The sequence below is a fragment of the Protobothrops mucrosquamatus genome, unplaced genomic scaffold, assembly GCF_001527695.2.
Source record: "Protobothrops mucrosquamatus isolate PMUCROS unplaced genomic scaffold, P.Mucros_1.0 scaffold46, whole genome shotgun sequence".
Lineage (NCBI taxonomy): Eukaryota > Metazoa > Chordata > Lepidosauria > Squamata > Viperidae > Protobothrops > Protobothrops mucrosquamatus.
The window spans coordinates 1,411,524-1,424,752 of NW_015386428.1; the positions used below are offsets into that span (position 1 = coordinate 1,411,524).

Below are 13,229 nucleotides of genomic sequence, written 5' to 3' on the forward strand. Positions count from 1 at the left end.
GAGTGACTGTGCGCAGAGCGTCCCGGTCCAGAAAAGGGCGCAACTGGTAAATCAGGCGAACCTGATAAAATGCCCCCCTGGTCACGGCCGACAAATGGTCTTCCAGTGTCAGCCGCGGATCCAGGAGGACACCCAAGTTGCGTGCCCTCTCTGAGGGGGCCAGAGTTTCGCCCCCTATAGACAGCGATGGAGTCAGCTGACTATGCCGGGGCGCCGGCAACCACAGCCACTCGGTCTTGGAAGGGTTGAGTCTGAGTCTGTTCCTCCCCATCCAGACCCGTACGGCCTCCAGGCAACGGGTCATCACGTCAAGGGCATCGTTGGGGTGGCCTGGGGTGGCCTGGGGTGGAGATGTACAGCTGAGTATCATCAGCTGTTTAAGAAGGGATACCTCTTAATTCTAGTTTCCTATTCAGAACAATCACTGGAACAGTGTTTGTTGGAGAGAAAACCATTGTTCTAGTTAGCTTCCTGTTTCAACAGACTGTGAACTTTTTTCTAAGAATAAACTAGAATGTTTAATCCATATAATAGGTTTAAAATAACGACCCACAGAGAGAAAATGACTTGCTGAAAAACCTGACAATATCCCATTCTTTGATGTATTTACCCATTTGTGTGCTACCTTGTATTTTTTTTTCCTATAGCAGAGGCATAGATTGATCTACAAGCATCACACTCTAGAATAAACTCTGATTGTAGACACAATTTCAGAAACACAGTTGCTGATAGATATGTGTGGGTGGCTCTGGTAGGCAAATTTTGCCCATCTGTTTTTTGATCCTCCCCTGTAGACCATCAAGGAGGAGACTGACAGTTTGCATGAAGAACTGGAATTCATCCGAATCCTCGGGGCCGATCTGATTTTCGCCTGTGGGGAGACGGAAAAGCCAGAAGTTAAGAAAAGCATTGATGAGGTAGGTGACAGTCATTTCAGACGATTTGGACTGAAGTGTTTTGATGGGACAGTGGGAGGAGGGAACAGGGAGGCCAAATGGGCATCTGCATTGGCATCCCCCCCATCTGCTTGGCAAGAAATTCATGCCACTGGCAGCCCAGGCAAGGGGAAGAGCCTGGCAGGCAGAGGCCCAGAGATGCTTGGTCTGAGCTGCTCCCTCTCCCCCTCCACTGACCTGGGCACCTCTGCCCAATGACCCTCTGCCCTAGTGCCCTGTCACCAGCGCCCACCCTCTGGCAAATTGGGCCAGAGCTGTACATTTCTGCCTGTCCTTGCAGATGAACAGTGCCTGGGAACACCTGAACAGAACCTGGAAGGAAAGGCTGGAGAAGCTGGAGGAGGCCATGCAGAGCGCAGTGCAGTATCAGGATAATCTGCAGGTGAGGCCAGAGGGCCTGAAAGGAGCCAGGGGAGGGCATCTTTCTGGGCAGGAGGACCGCAGCTGTCCCCTTGGCCCCGTTGGTCTTGGGGGGTTTCCTGGCAATGTTACTGGAGGGGGGCAGGATTTGGAGAGCTAAGGCAGGAAATGGATGCAGAGACCTAGATTACAGAACCCCTCAGCCATTCCCACACCAAGAACCAGCCAGTGAAATGGAGCAGCAGCTGCTGGATTTGAGTGGAGTCGCTTATGCCCATTTTCTGGGCTTAAAGGGGCTCAAGGGTGCTGTGGAGGTCCTTAGCACGACCATTTTAGTTTTAGTGTGCCAGGAAGAGCCCAACAATTCTGCAGTTGAAATTCAGCCATTTTGCTGCTGAATTTCAGGAGTGTGAACCTTGACTTTTGGGTTGGTGGAGGATGAGTAAATTTCGTGGACTGAAGATTGCCCATCCCTCTCCACCTAATGGGAAGCCAAAGGATTGGGGGGGGGGGGGCAGAGGTAAACTTCCTCTCTGTGCCACCTGTAATGGCCTTGTGCTGAAGAACCAATGTCCTGGCCAGTGCAAGAAGTAGCGTCATTAGAGTGGAAGGAGGCAGATTCTTAAGAAGAAGGGAATGCTGGGAGCCAGTTAAGCCTTGGGGCCTCTGTGCCCAGGAGGGGTAGATCTCGGAACAGCCACGGTTGGGAAAGAGTCCTGATTCTCAGAGTCCACAGTTTGGCAGGATGGAGGTTAACTAGGTTCTCCTTCATTTGTGTCCATGTTCTTCTTTCAGACTATGTTTGACTGGCTAGATAACACAGTGATTAAACTCTGCAACATGTCTCCAGTGGGCACAGACCTCTGCACTGTCAAAGAGCAACTGAACGAGATGAAGGTGTGTGCCAAGCAGGACATTTCTCCAAATCTTGAGGCATCTGTGGTGATAGAGGCAGCCTAGAAGGTCATCCTCATTTTGTACTCTCTGCAGGAATTCAAAACAGAAGTATACCAGCAGCAAATAGAGATGGAGAAGCTGAATCACCAGGGAGGACTCTTGCTCAAAAAAGCCACAGATGAGACAGACCGAGACATCATCAGGGAACCACTGACAGAACTAAAGCATCTTTGGGAGAATCTGGGTGAAAAAATAGCTCATCGACAGGTATGGCAAAGACCCAGGCACAGAGCTGGTTGGGTGGATGGTTGGATGGGTGGGTGGGTCATTTCTGAGTTAAGGCGATAGCTCCCACCTTTTAGGATCAGGTTCCTTAAGAAAGAGCTCTTCCAGGTGGTCCTAATCCTCACCTGAGGCTCGTATACAGCTGATGGAAATGACCAGAGAGACCTTCCATCAGTTTTTTTCAACCTTGGCCACTTTTAGATATGTGGGCTTCAATTCCCAGAATACGCCAGCCAACAGAATCTTGGGAGTTGAGAACATCTTATAGACACTAAAGTTGAGAGACACTGGTTTAGAGGCTGCATTCAGAACATGAAATATTTTTAAAATATTTTAAAATCTTTATAGTTTTCTTTCCTTTTCTGAGCAGTAACGTTTTTTATTATCAGTCAGTCTTTAGCTTTCCTTCTGTTTGATTTTTCAGCCTGACTTTTGCATTTTGGTGTGTGCTACTCTTATTTACAAGTTTGTTAGTTTTGTAATAGTATTGTTTAAAAATCATAGTGAGTCTTCTTGAGTACCACTTGTTGGGGTGGAAAGGTGTGATAAAATGCACTGAATGTTAAAACAAACCTTTTTCTATTCTCTTCCTCCTCCCCATTAAACAGCACAAGCTGGAAGGCTCTCTCTTGGCCCTTGGCCAGTTCCAGCATGCCCTGGCTGAGCTCATGGCTTGGCTGAGCCACACCGAAGAGCTGCTGGATTCCCAGAGGCCCATCAACGGGGACCCCAAAGTCATTGAAGTGGAGTTGGCCAAGCACCATGTGAGTGAAGCAGGGGGGGATGCATAGAGTCCTCTGGCAGGGATGCTGTCCCAGCAAAGAATTCTGCTTTGATTTACATCATTTTTCAGGGTCTTGAGGGCCAGATCCCTGTGCTAGCTTAATAACAGAAGCCACTCAGTTACTTTGGGTCCCTAGGGGTTTTTCCCCCCAGCATCTCGGTGTACCTTAACATCTTATCAACCTGCTGCTGGGAAGTAATCAGGAAAGTAGTGAGGCTACACAATTAGTGGTCAGGATCTTTAGCCATGGGGTGATTCAATAGCCTGCAGCCCTCAAACTGCACCCCCTCCGCAGGAAATCCCACCTGAGGCCAGTGAACAGCCTTTTGAGAGAGGGGGCTGATAGTCCGCTGGGGCCAGAGCACTGAAGGGCCCCATTGGGTGTAGAAGAACTAATCGCTCAGTTCCAGGCAGCATCTTCTCCTCTGCTTCTGGGGGCAGATTAAGGTGCAGGAAGAGGCCAAGGTGGCTGCTTTGAAAGTGCTCCTTGATGTTTTCAGCTTGAGTCGTCCTCTGCAAAGGCAAAGCCTTCAGCTGAGCTCTTTTTAATGAGGGCGGCAAAGACAAACACCCGTATTTTCTTCACCCACAACACCATCCTAGGTGCTGAAAAACGACGTGTTGGCCCACCAATCCACAGTGGAGACAGTGAACAAGGCTGGCAACGAACTCCTGGAATCCAGTGCAGGGGACGATGCCAGCAGTCTCCGAAACCGCCTGGAGACCATGAACTCCTGCTGGGAGTCAGTCCTGCAGAAGACGGAAGTGCGGGAGCAGCAGCTGCAGGCAACCCTTCAGCAGGTAGGCGGGGCGGGTCTGCCAGTCTGGTGAGCTGGGAAGATGGAGGCGATGCAAGGGAAGGGCTCCTGCCCTACCCTGGTCTGGAGAGTGGCATTTCTCTTGCTCCGTTGGCTGGGCCAAAGCTGCGGAGGAGCTTGCACGGGGGTGTAATGTTGTGATTTTCAGGGCCTTTTGCAGGTAGTTGTTTTTCTATATTATTATATATGTTATATTGTATACTTACAAGGTATCATTTTGTAAGTTTGGATTTACTGGGAAATACGTCACTTGCTGATCTTGCACTCCAGCCCATAAATGTCCCTCCTTCTTCTCCGCATGTGTCACAGGCCCAGGGCTTCCATGGTGAAATTGAAGACTTCCTTTTGTGGCTCACCAGGATGGAAAGTCAGCTGTCTGCTTCCAAGCCGACGGGTGGACTGCCAGAAACTGCTCGGGAACAACTGAACATCCACATGGTGAGTCATGGCAACTGAATGCTGACTCCTTCGTGGATGGGGGGATTCGGTCTGAGAAAGGGCTTTTTCAAAAGAGAGTTGGTCTACAAGACAAAGACAAATCTTCCAAAAACATAGTCTAGTCACAAAGTCCTCATGAAAGTTTGTGGTTTAGCCAAGAATCCTCAAGTCTTGTAGGAAAAAAGTGCTCACAATCAGGTGTGAAAATAGTATGCATCCACTTTAGGACATCTTAACACAACAGGAAGCTAAACACAATAGGACAGGGGTCCCCAACCCCCGGTCCATGGACCGGTACCGGGCTGCAGCATGCCAGCAACCAGTCCACACAAACAAGCAAAGCCCCATCCGTGGGATGCAGGCAGCAGCAGACAAAACTATGCACTCTCCGGTCCATGGAAAAACCTCTCTCCACGGAACCGGTGATCCCTGGTCCCCAAAAGGTTGGGGACCTCTGCAATCGGAGACTGGACGCTAAACCATACAATGAACGATTGAGGGAATTTGATATGTCTAGTCTAGCAAAGAGAAGGATTAAAGGTGACACGAGTCTTCCAATATTAGAAGGACTGCTACAAAGAAGATGGGGTCAACCTATTCTCCAAAGCATTGAGGCAAGACAAGACGTAAGAGGTGGAAGACTATCAAAGAGAGACCCAACCTAGAACTAAGGAGAAATTTCCAGACAGTGAGAACAATCAACCAGTAGAACAGCTTGCCTCTCAGAATTGTGGGTGCTCCATCACTGCAGGTGTTTAAGAAGAGACCGAATAGCCATTTTCCTGGAATAGTATAGGCGGTCCTGTTTGAGCAGGAGGTTGGATTAGATGACCTCTAAGGTCCCTTCCAACTCTGTTATTCTGTGTTCTGTCATTATCCAAACATTCCCTGAGTCAAAAAGTGGTGGCAAAGAAGAATGTGGTTTATCTTGAGGAGAAATCCTGCAAAATGTCTCTTCTGAAATGCTTCCTTCTGTTCTAGGAACTCTATGCCCAGTTCAAGGCAAATGAGGAAATCTACAGCCAGCTGCTGGCAAAGGGGAGGCTGATGCTTCTGAGCCGCGATGATTCTGGATCTGGATCAAAGATGGAGCAAAGTGTGGCTCTCTTGGAACAGAAATGGGTCCTGGTCAGCACAAAGATGGAAGAGCGGAAGGTAGTGAGCAGGGCTGATAAGGGACTTGGTTACACCACACACCTGCTTTCTGCACTCAGATTGGTATGATTCAAACACTCGCTGGAGGAAAAGGTTGGCCTTTCTCTGGCAGCACATCAGCTCTTTGACTGACAGGTCTGTTTCCAACTTTATACAAGTAAACAGGATTCTCTGCATGTCGGCGTCATGGAGTTCACAGAGGAACTGTTGAAGTTTGGTGGAACAAAAGAGTCAGGAAATAGGGCTGGGAGGGAGAAGCAGGAATCTGAGATTGCGGAAGGAGATGTAGTCAATATGAGTTCAGCCTTGGGAAGCAGCGTGACACACGCCAAGTGCCTTTTCTTGGGAGTTTGAAAGTTGGCAAGGTTGAGAAACACTGCTCTGAATCCTTTGGAAAGTGCAGCCTTGCAGTTCCCTTGTGCATGCACAAAAGCCTGGTGGTCTCTGGGCTGGAGGTCAGGCAGTGGTGACTGAATACAGGCAGCAGGATTGGGTCCAGGCCAGCGGGGTGTAAAGGTTGAATGCAATGACTTCTCAAAGCTCATAAATGACCTCTCTTCTTTCAGGAAGCTGCAAAGGGCTGCAGCAGTTTTCTGCCATAGAAAAGTTTCTCTTAGCTATTTTGAGTTGGATTCTCTCCAGCACTCTTCACTGGGTGGGGCGGGGGAGGGGTGAAAGGGGAAAGTATTCACCCCACTGAGAACATGAATGAAATTCTCATTTTGCTCTTGGAGGAGGTGCATGCAAAATCCATGCTCTTGGCCTGGAAGGTCAACCACCCTTTTTTTTCTGCCTCCCTCCTCTACCATGTCCCCTATTTAGTCCAAGCTGGAAGAGGCACTCAACTTGGCAACCGAATTCCAGAACTCCCTGCAGGACTTCATCAACTGGCTGACCCTTGCGGAGCAAGGTCTGAACGTTGCTTCTCCTCCAAGCCTCATCCTTAACACTGTGCTCCCCCAAGTAGAAGAGCACAAGGTAAGGGCATCCCAAACATCACCCTGTAACAAGGCCCCCGTCCACACCTTAATCCTTCTGCTTAAGCTTGGCCTTCTGCTCACGGCTGCCCTGAGGAACGTCAACCAGAGGGTCTCAGGGTGGGACTTCAGCCTTGCCTGCAGGCGTCTCTCACTTCACCCAAAGGAAAGAGATTTTGCCCCATAATGCCAGGATTCCAAAGAAGGGTCTGTGGAAGGATTTATCTTTTGTTTCCTCTCCACCCACCCATGGCAGAGTTTTGCTAATGAAGTAAACGCTCACCGGCATCAGATCATTGCTCTGGACCAAAGCGGAAACCAGCTGAAGTTTCTGAGCCAGAAGCAGGATGTTGTCCTGATCAAGAACCTCCTTGTCAGCGTGCAGTCTCGCTGGGAGAAGGTTGTCCAGCGGTCAGTTGAAAGGGGACGGGCTCTGGATGATGCCAGGAAGCGGGCAAAACAGGTGAGTGTCCCGGGGGGCAGTGTGCTTTGTTAGCTGCTCATTGGGAGCCAAACAGGTCAACTTGGGCTTACAAAATAGCTTAGATACTTGCAAAGTAACAGCATGGTCCCAGATGCCACGTTTGCTACCTTAACAGCAGGACCACAGTTAAAATGCATGAAAAGCTGTCGGCTGAGCAGTGAGGGGACGAGGGGAGGGGATTCTCTTGGCTGGGGGGGGGGCAACAATGTGAGGAGACCGAGGAGGGCATGGCTTGTTTGCTCATAAGGAAGGTTGAGGCTAGATGGGAAACCCTGTGGAACAAGAAAAGCGTTGGGAAGGTGTGAGCTTGCCCAAGGGAATGGGAGGACCCAACATGGAGAGGGAAAACAAGCCTGGGAAGAAAGAGAGAGTGCAGTCAAGTGAAGGGCGCAGAGAGGGCTGGAAAAGGGAGGAAGCCAGGAATTTTGGCTTGATAAAGAACTGGCAGGGGAGCAAAGCAGAGGCTTCTGGAGATGGGCGGTGGGTGCAAGGGTCTCTTCAGGAGATGCAGTGGGTGTGGGAGTAGAACCTTGGGAGAGAGCAGGGAGAGCCACAGCCCAGAGGGCCCTCTGAGAAGACACCTCTGAGTCGGAAGGAGGGAGGGGTGGGAAAGCATCTCACAAGGGACCCTCTTTACTTCTCTGGAAGGTGAAGGTGGGGGCGGGGAAATGCTTTCAGAGTTGCAAGATTTCTGTAGCCTCACAATAAAAGGGGAGTTAATACTTTTGGTTTGGGTCTCTTGGAAAAGGGAGCTCCAATTCCACCCTGGGAATTGTGGGACTCTACTTCCTAGGGCTGCCGAGGAAGAGTCGGTGCCTGGGCCATGAACGATGCCAGAGGGAAAAGATAACCCGAACGTTGACACAGATTTTACTGGGAAAAACAAGGGATCAGATATGTAAACACTCACTCTTGGTGGTACATTTTTACATTCTAGTTCCACGAAGCTTGGAAAAAGTTGGTGGACTGGTTGGAAGATGCTGAAAATCATCTAAATTCTGAGCTGGAAATTTCCAATGATCCAGACAAAATCAAATTGCAGCTTTCCAAGCACAAGGTTGGAGTCCAGTTACAGTGTATTTATATATTAAATCTTGAAACCGCCCATCTCACTCAGTCTACAATTAAATACAATAAAAAAACCATATAAATATTGTACCCCACCAGGAGGAAATTAAAACAATAATTAAAGTTAAGGTGGGGGGAAAGCCTTCAAGGCACTAACCAACCTTAAGGTGGCAGGGTCCTTTGTGAGCCCCGAGTGAGGGGGGCTTCAGATCCTTCCGAAAGGCAGAAGGGTGAGGACCCAGCTCATCTCTTGGGGGAGAAGATTCCAAAGAGTGGGGTGATGCCAGACAAGGCTCTCTCTTGGATCCTGCCTGACGGGATCCTCAATGCACCTTCCCTCCTGACTGGGTGGGAGGGGCCAATGCAATGGGAAGAAGAGGGCTCCGCAGGTAGCCTGGCCCATGCAGAGGGCTCTAAAGGTCACCACCAACACCTGGCATTAGACCCAGAAGCCAATCGGCGTCCATTACCTGTGTCTCCTTTGGTCGTCAAAATTGCTTGCGCAGCCACATTCTGTACCAGCTGAAGCTTCTGGATACTTTTCCAGAGGAGCCCCACACAGAGAATGATTGCAGTAGTCCAGATGGGAGATGACCAGGGTGCGAGTCCTCCCAATCCAAGAAGGGTCAAAATTGGCACACAACACAAAGTGTCAAGGAGGAACAAGGACCTGGGAAAGGCTAGGTCAGCCAACGGCCTGGATGAGAAACAGATTGCAAGAGCCCATGACCCAAAAGGATGGGAGGAGAAAGACCCTCAAGACTTAGGTAGCTGCTGTTCAACTGAAACAAAGAGACCAAGTGATGAGAGTCTTAATCGTGAATTATTTCAGGGGGGGGGCCCTCCCCCTCCCCCTCCCCCAGGAAGCCTCTTTGGGAACTCCTCCTCCCTTGCCCTTCCTTTCAGTCCCTTTGCCAGACTTTTATTCTCCCCCCCCCCTCAAAGTAACCAGGGGGAAAAGGACATAAATCAGTTCAGGGCAGGATGGACCTAGAGAGGGTTGAACAGAGCCAGACCCTTTTGGACCTGGGAGGAGAAGCCACTGAAGGGAAGGCTGAGCTTCACCTGGGCGGGGGAGAAAGAGAAAGGCTTCTCCAGTGCACCCATTCTCCACCCCCTTCCTCTCTCCCTGCCCCGTGACCCAGAGCGCAGCCCAGGACCTGCTTCCCAGGCCCTGCCAGGGGACGCACGGGGGGCCCAGATGCAAGAGGGGAAGAAGGCAAAGCAGAAGCCCAAGCGGGCGCCACACATTACCCCTGTGTGCCTAACGAAATGCAGGCACCTCTTATGGCGGCTGCTGCTGCTGCTGCTGAGGAAGAGCTCCAGAGGAAGGCGGGCAGGCTGGGAGGGCCCAGGGAGGTGCTGCACGAGGTGGGGGGGACAGGCGGCAGGCTGGGGCTGCCTGGCCCAGGAAAGCCCCCTGGTCCTCTTCAGCCTGCAGCCTCCCTCCAGCCACCACTGGAAGAGACGGAGGGAGAGAAAATGCAGTGATTTGCTTCACCTTCCCTAATTCTTAAAAACAATTTCTGTCAAAAACTCAGGAGTTCCAGAAAACCCTGGGAGGCAAACAGCCTGTTTATGACACCACTATCCGCACCGGAAGAGCCTTGAAAGAGAAAGCTCACTTCCCTGATGACACCCAGAACCTGGATCACCTCCTGGGGGAAGTCCGGGATAAATGGGACACCGTTTGTGGCAAATCTGTGGAGCGGTGAGCGAGAGAGCAGGTGGCAGGCGCCCTCGGGGCTGGCCTCTGTCTGTTCCACTGCTGGGGGCACCACGGGGCAGGGGGCAATTGCAGGTCTAGTGAGGGATGTGCCCGGGGAGGCCAGGGAATTCCCCCTTTGGGCTCCAAGGAGAACGCCTGCCATCTTTCCCGTGTCTCTCTGCAGGCAGCACAAACTAGAAGAGGCGCTTCTCTTCTCTGGGCAGTTCATGGACGCCCTGCAGGCCTTGGTGGACTGGCTCTACAAAGTGGAGCCCCAGTTGGCCGAAGACCAACCTGTCCACGGGGATCTGGACCTGGTCATGAATTTAATGGACGCTCACAAGGTAACTGCTGAGGTGCAGCAGAAGGAGGGTGAAGAGAGAAGCAGGCAGCCATTGCGTTCTCGCAGCAGCAGGCTGGCAGGCTTCCTTCCCTTCAGCTCTAAAAGGCGAGCAGAGGTGGCCCTTCGCAAAATGAGCAGCCAGCCTCCAGCTTTGTCACTCTTTCTAAAACAGGTGTGGGCTGCATGTGGCCCTGGACAGCTAGTAATACAGCCGCACAACCTTTAACATTATTATATGCTGGGTCTTGAGACATCTGCAAGAAAACAAGCAAGCTCAGAGAGCACCAAAGACCCCTCATTTATATACATTAACCGCATTATATATTTTCTGTGCATCACTCAGTGCAGCCCAGGCAAGCTGAAAGGTTGAACGTGCCTGTTCTAGAATGGGCTGGAGCAGAGTGGGCTTTGGGAACAGCAATAAGAGGGCTGTCCTCTTGCAGTGGCTGCACTTTGCAGCCTTGCTAAAACATCAGACCAGCTTTATTAAGGAAAAAATAAACCACTTCTGACCTTTGCAAGAAAACTATATTTAGCCGCCATGAGTGAAGCTTGGTTCAAGGGTATTTTTTCATTTCCTTGTTAGGTTTTCCAGAAAGAACTTGGCAAGCGGACGGGAACCGTCCAGGTCCTCAAGCGCTCAGGCCGGGAGCTGATTGAGAACAGCCGGGATGACACCACCTGGGTGAAGGTGCAGCTTCAGGAGCTGAGCAGCCGCTGGGACACGGTCTGCAAGATGTCCGTCCTGAAGCAGACACGGCTGGAGCAGGCCTTAAAGCAGGTGGGGGAAATGAGGCAGAGTCACCTTGCACTCACCCTTGTTCTTCCCTCCACAGACTTTCTGAAAGGAGGTGGGATTGAAGTTGTGCCCCCCCCCCTTTGCTGGTCTTGGAAGCAGGCAGGTCGCATCTGGGTGGATGGAGGGCAACCACCGTAGCAAGGAGAGAAGTGTGGGGGCCCTGTGATTACCCTCACAGGAGTTAAGGTCCAGTGTGTGGAAAGTATGCCCAGAACTTAATTCCAAACACTCAGTAACCCTGAGGCACCTCAGAGAAGGCCAACCTGTTAGAGGGCCCTGAGGGAGATGAGCATCTCTCTAGGTCTACCCCCTCTCCCTCCCTCCCTCTCTTTCTCTCTCCCTCACACACACACACACACACACACACACACACACACACACACACACGGAGGAAAGCAATTTACTCAAGACTGAGAGGATAATAGCAGAAGGGAAGAAATGAAAATCAACAAAGTCCCTTTGGTGGTTTTGCTTTCAGCAGAAGAGTAGCCAGAATCCACTCCAAAGTTCAGAGAGCCAAGTTAGGTTTGCCGCAAATCCAAGCTCAGAGTTTTATGCGCAAGATTCACAGAATCATACACCAGAGCAGGAGATCCAACGGTTGCTTACAGCAGAGTGAGATGGGTGAGGGCTGCCTTTTTAATCAGTCTTTAATCAGGAGAGTTACTTCCCTGCTTGGCAAGGAGCCTCACTGAGTATCCCTACTCTGCTCTCCTCTCTACTGAGTATCAGGGGCTTGGAGGCCATGTCATCATAGGATTGTTTCAGTTGTGTTGAGGATGCCTCTGTTTGATCCAGTGACTCCTGCCTTGGAGTCTCCTGAGGCTGACATTCCACGGCTTCAGCTGGAGAAACTTCTCCAGAGTCTGAGTCCTGGGCATGACACTTCCAGGGCACATCTGGCTGGGTGCTGCTGACCGGTTTGGCCCATCCGGAGGGGCAAGTTGCAGAGGTGGAGGACTGACTGAGGGGCTTCTGCTTTTCAGGCTGAGGAGTTCCGTACCGCCATCCACCAGCTGCTGGAGTGGCTCTCGGAGGCCGAGCAGACCCTCCGCTTCCGGGGAGCGTTGCCCGATGACACGGAAGCTCTGCAGTCGCTCATTGATGTGCATAAGGTGGGCGGTGATCCCATGGATGCAGGGTGGGCCAGGGCAGGGGGGCTGCGGGTAACGGTGGGTGCCTTTGCGTTGCCTTGTGCAGGAGTTCATGAAGAAAGTGGAGGAGAAAAGGCTGGATGTGAACTCGGCGGTGGGGATGGGAGAGATCATCCTGTCTGTGTGCCATCCAGACTGCGTCACCACCATAAAACACTGGATCACCATCATCCGTGCTCGATTCGAAGAAGTGAGTTGCCGTGTGGACATGAGTTGGGCCTGTTGTGGTGGCTGAAGGGGTTCCTTTTGTTAATTGTGGGGTGTTCTGCACCTGTGGAATAATCAGCTCCGGATCTCCGTCTTCACCCTTCACCCAGACGCACAACCTTCTCTGCCTCTCAGTCTTTTGTCTTGGCCTGTTTCTCCTCCAGGTTCTCACGTGGGCGAAGCAGCATCAGCAGCGGCTTGAAGTGGCGCTCCTGGAACTCATGGCCAATGCGGAACTGCTGGAAGAGCTTCTGACGTGGATCCAGTGGGCAGAGACCACGCTGATCCAGCGGGAGCAGGAGCCCCAAAATATCGAGCAGGTCAAGGCCCTCATTGCGGAGCATCAGGTAACGGCCGTCCCTGGGTTCTCCTGGCCCCTCCCTCTAGGACAGCAGCCTCTGTCCTTCCCATTGGATGCATTGATGGCAGCAAGCGCCAAAAGTGCTCAGTGCCTGCCATGGACGGCAGACACTGCCAGCGGCAATGCCACAACCGTTGCCTCTTGATGAGGCTTTGAGCTTTAATGTTCCAAAAGGGGGGCTGGGAAAAGTAGCTGGACATTTGCAAACTGTTGCATCTTTTCTCCTTCCAGTCCTTCATGGAAGAGATGACCCGGAAGCAGCCAGATGTGGACCGTGTCACCAAAACATACAAGAGGAAAGCGACTGAGCCAGCTCACGGCCCTTTCCTGGAAAAATCCCGCAGCAACAGTAAGTTGTTATAACTTGGGGTGCCAGCCACAAGTGCCAGGGGTGCGGGGTTGTGGGGGAAGCCTGCAGAGAGCCCTGCCGTGGTT

The 13,229-nt window shown here is 51.5% G+C and overlaps 1 protein-coding gene across 1 annotated transcript in view; it reads left to right on the forward strand.

The window, feature by feature from the left end:
- MACF1 (microtubule actin crosslinking factor 1) overlaps positions 1-13,229 on the forward strand; it is a 224,806-nt gene that overhangs the window by 197,750 nt on the left and 13,827 nt on the right. The window contains exons 67-84 of the mRNA XM_015811630.1: positions 795-917; positions 1,237-1,338; positions 2,112-2,213; positions 2,307-2,480; positions 3,107-3,262; positions 3,886-4,083; positions 4,410-4,538; positions 5,520-5,693; positions 6,516-6,671; positions 6,927-7,133; positions 8,092-8,211; positions 9,764-9,933; positions 10,115-10,274; positions 10,860-11,054; positions 12,059-12,187; positions 12,273-12,416; positions 12,598-12,780; positions 13,026-13,143. Of these exons, the coding sequence (XP_015667116.1) occupies positions 795-917; positions 1,237-1,338; positions 2,112-2,213; positions 2,307-2,480; positions 3,107-3,262; positions 3,886-4,083; positions 4,410-4,538; positions 5,520-5,693; positions 6,516-6,671; positions 6,927-7,133; positions 8,092-8,211; positions 9,764-9,933; positions 10,115-10,274; positions 10,860-11,054; positions 12,059-12,187; positions 12,273-12,416; positions 12,598-12,780; positions 13,026-13,143 (2,740 nt within the window). The remainder of the gene's footprint in view (positions 1-794; positions 918-1,236; positions 1,339-2,111; positions 2,214-2,306; positions 2,481-3,106; positions 3,263-3,885; positions 4,084-4,409; positions 4,539-5,519; positions 5,694-6,515; positions 6,672-6,926; positions 7,134-8,091; positions 8,212-9,763; positions 9,934-10,114; positions 10,275-10,859; positions 11,055-12,058; positions 12,188-12,272; positions 12,417-12,597; positions 12,781-13,025; positions 13,144-13,229) is intronic.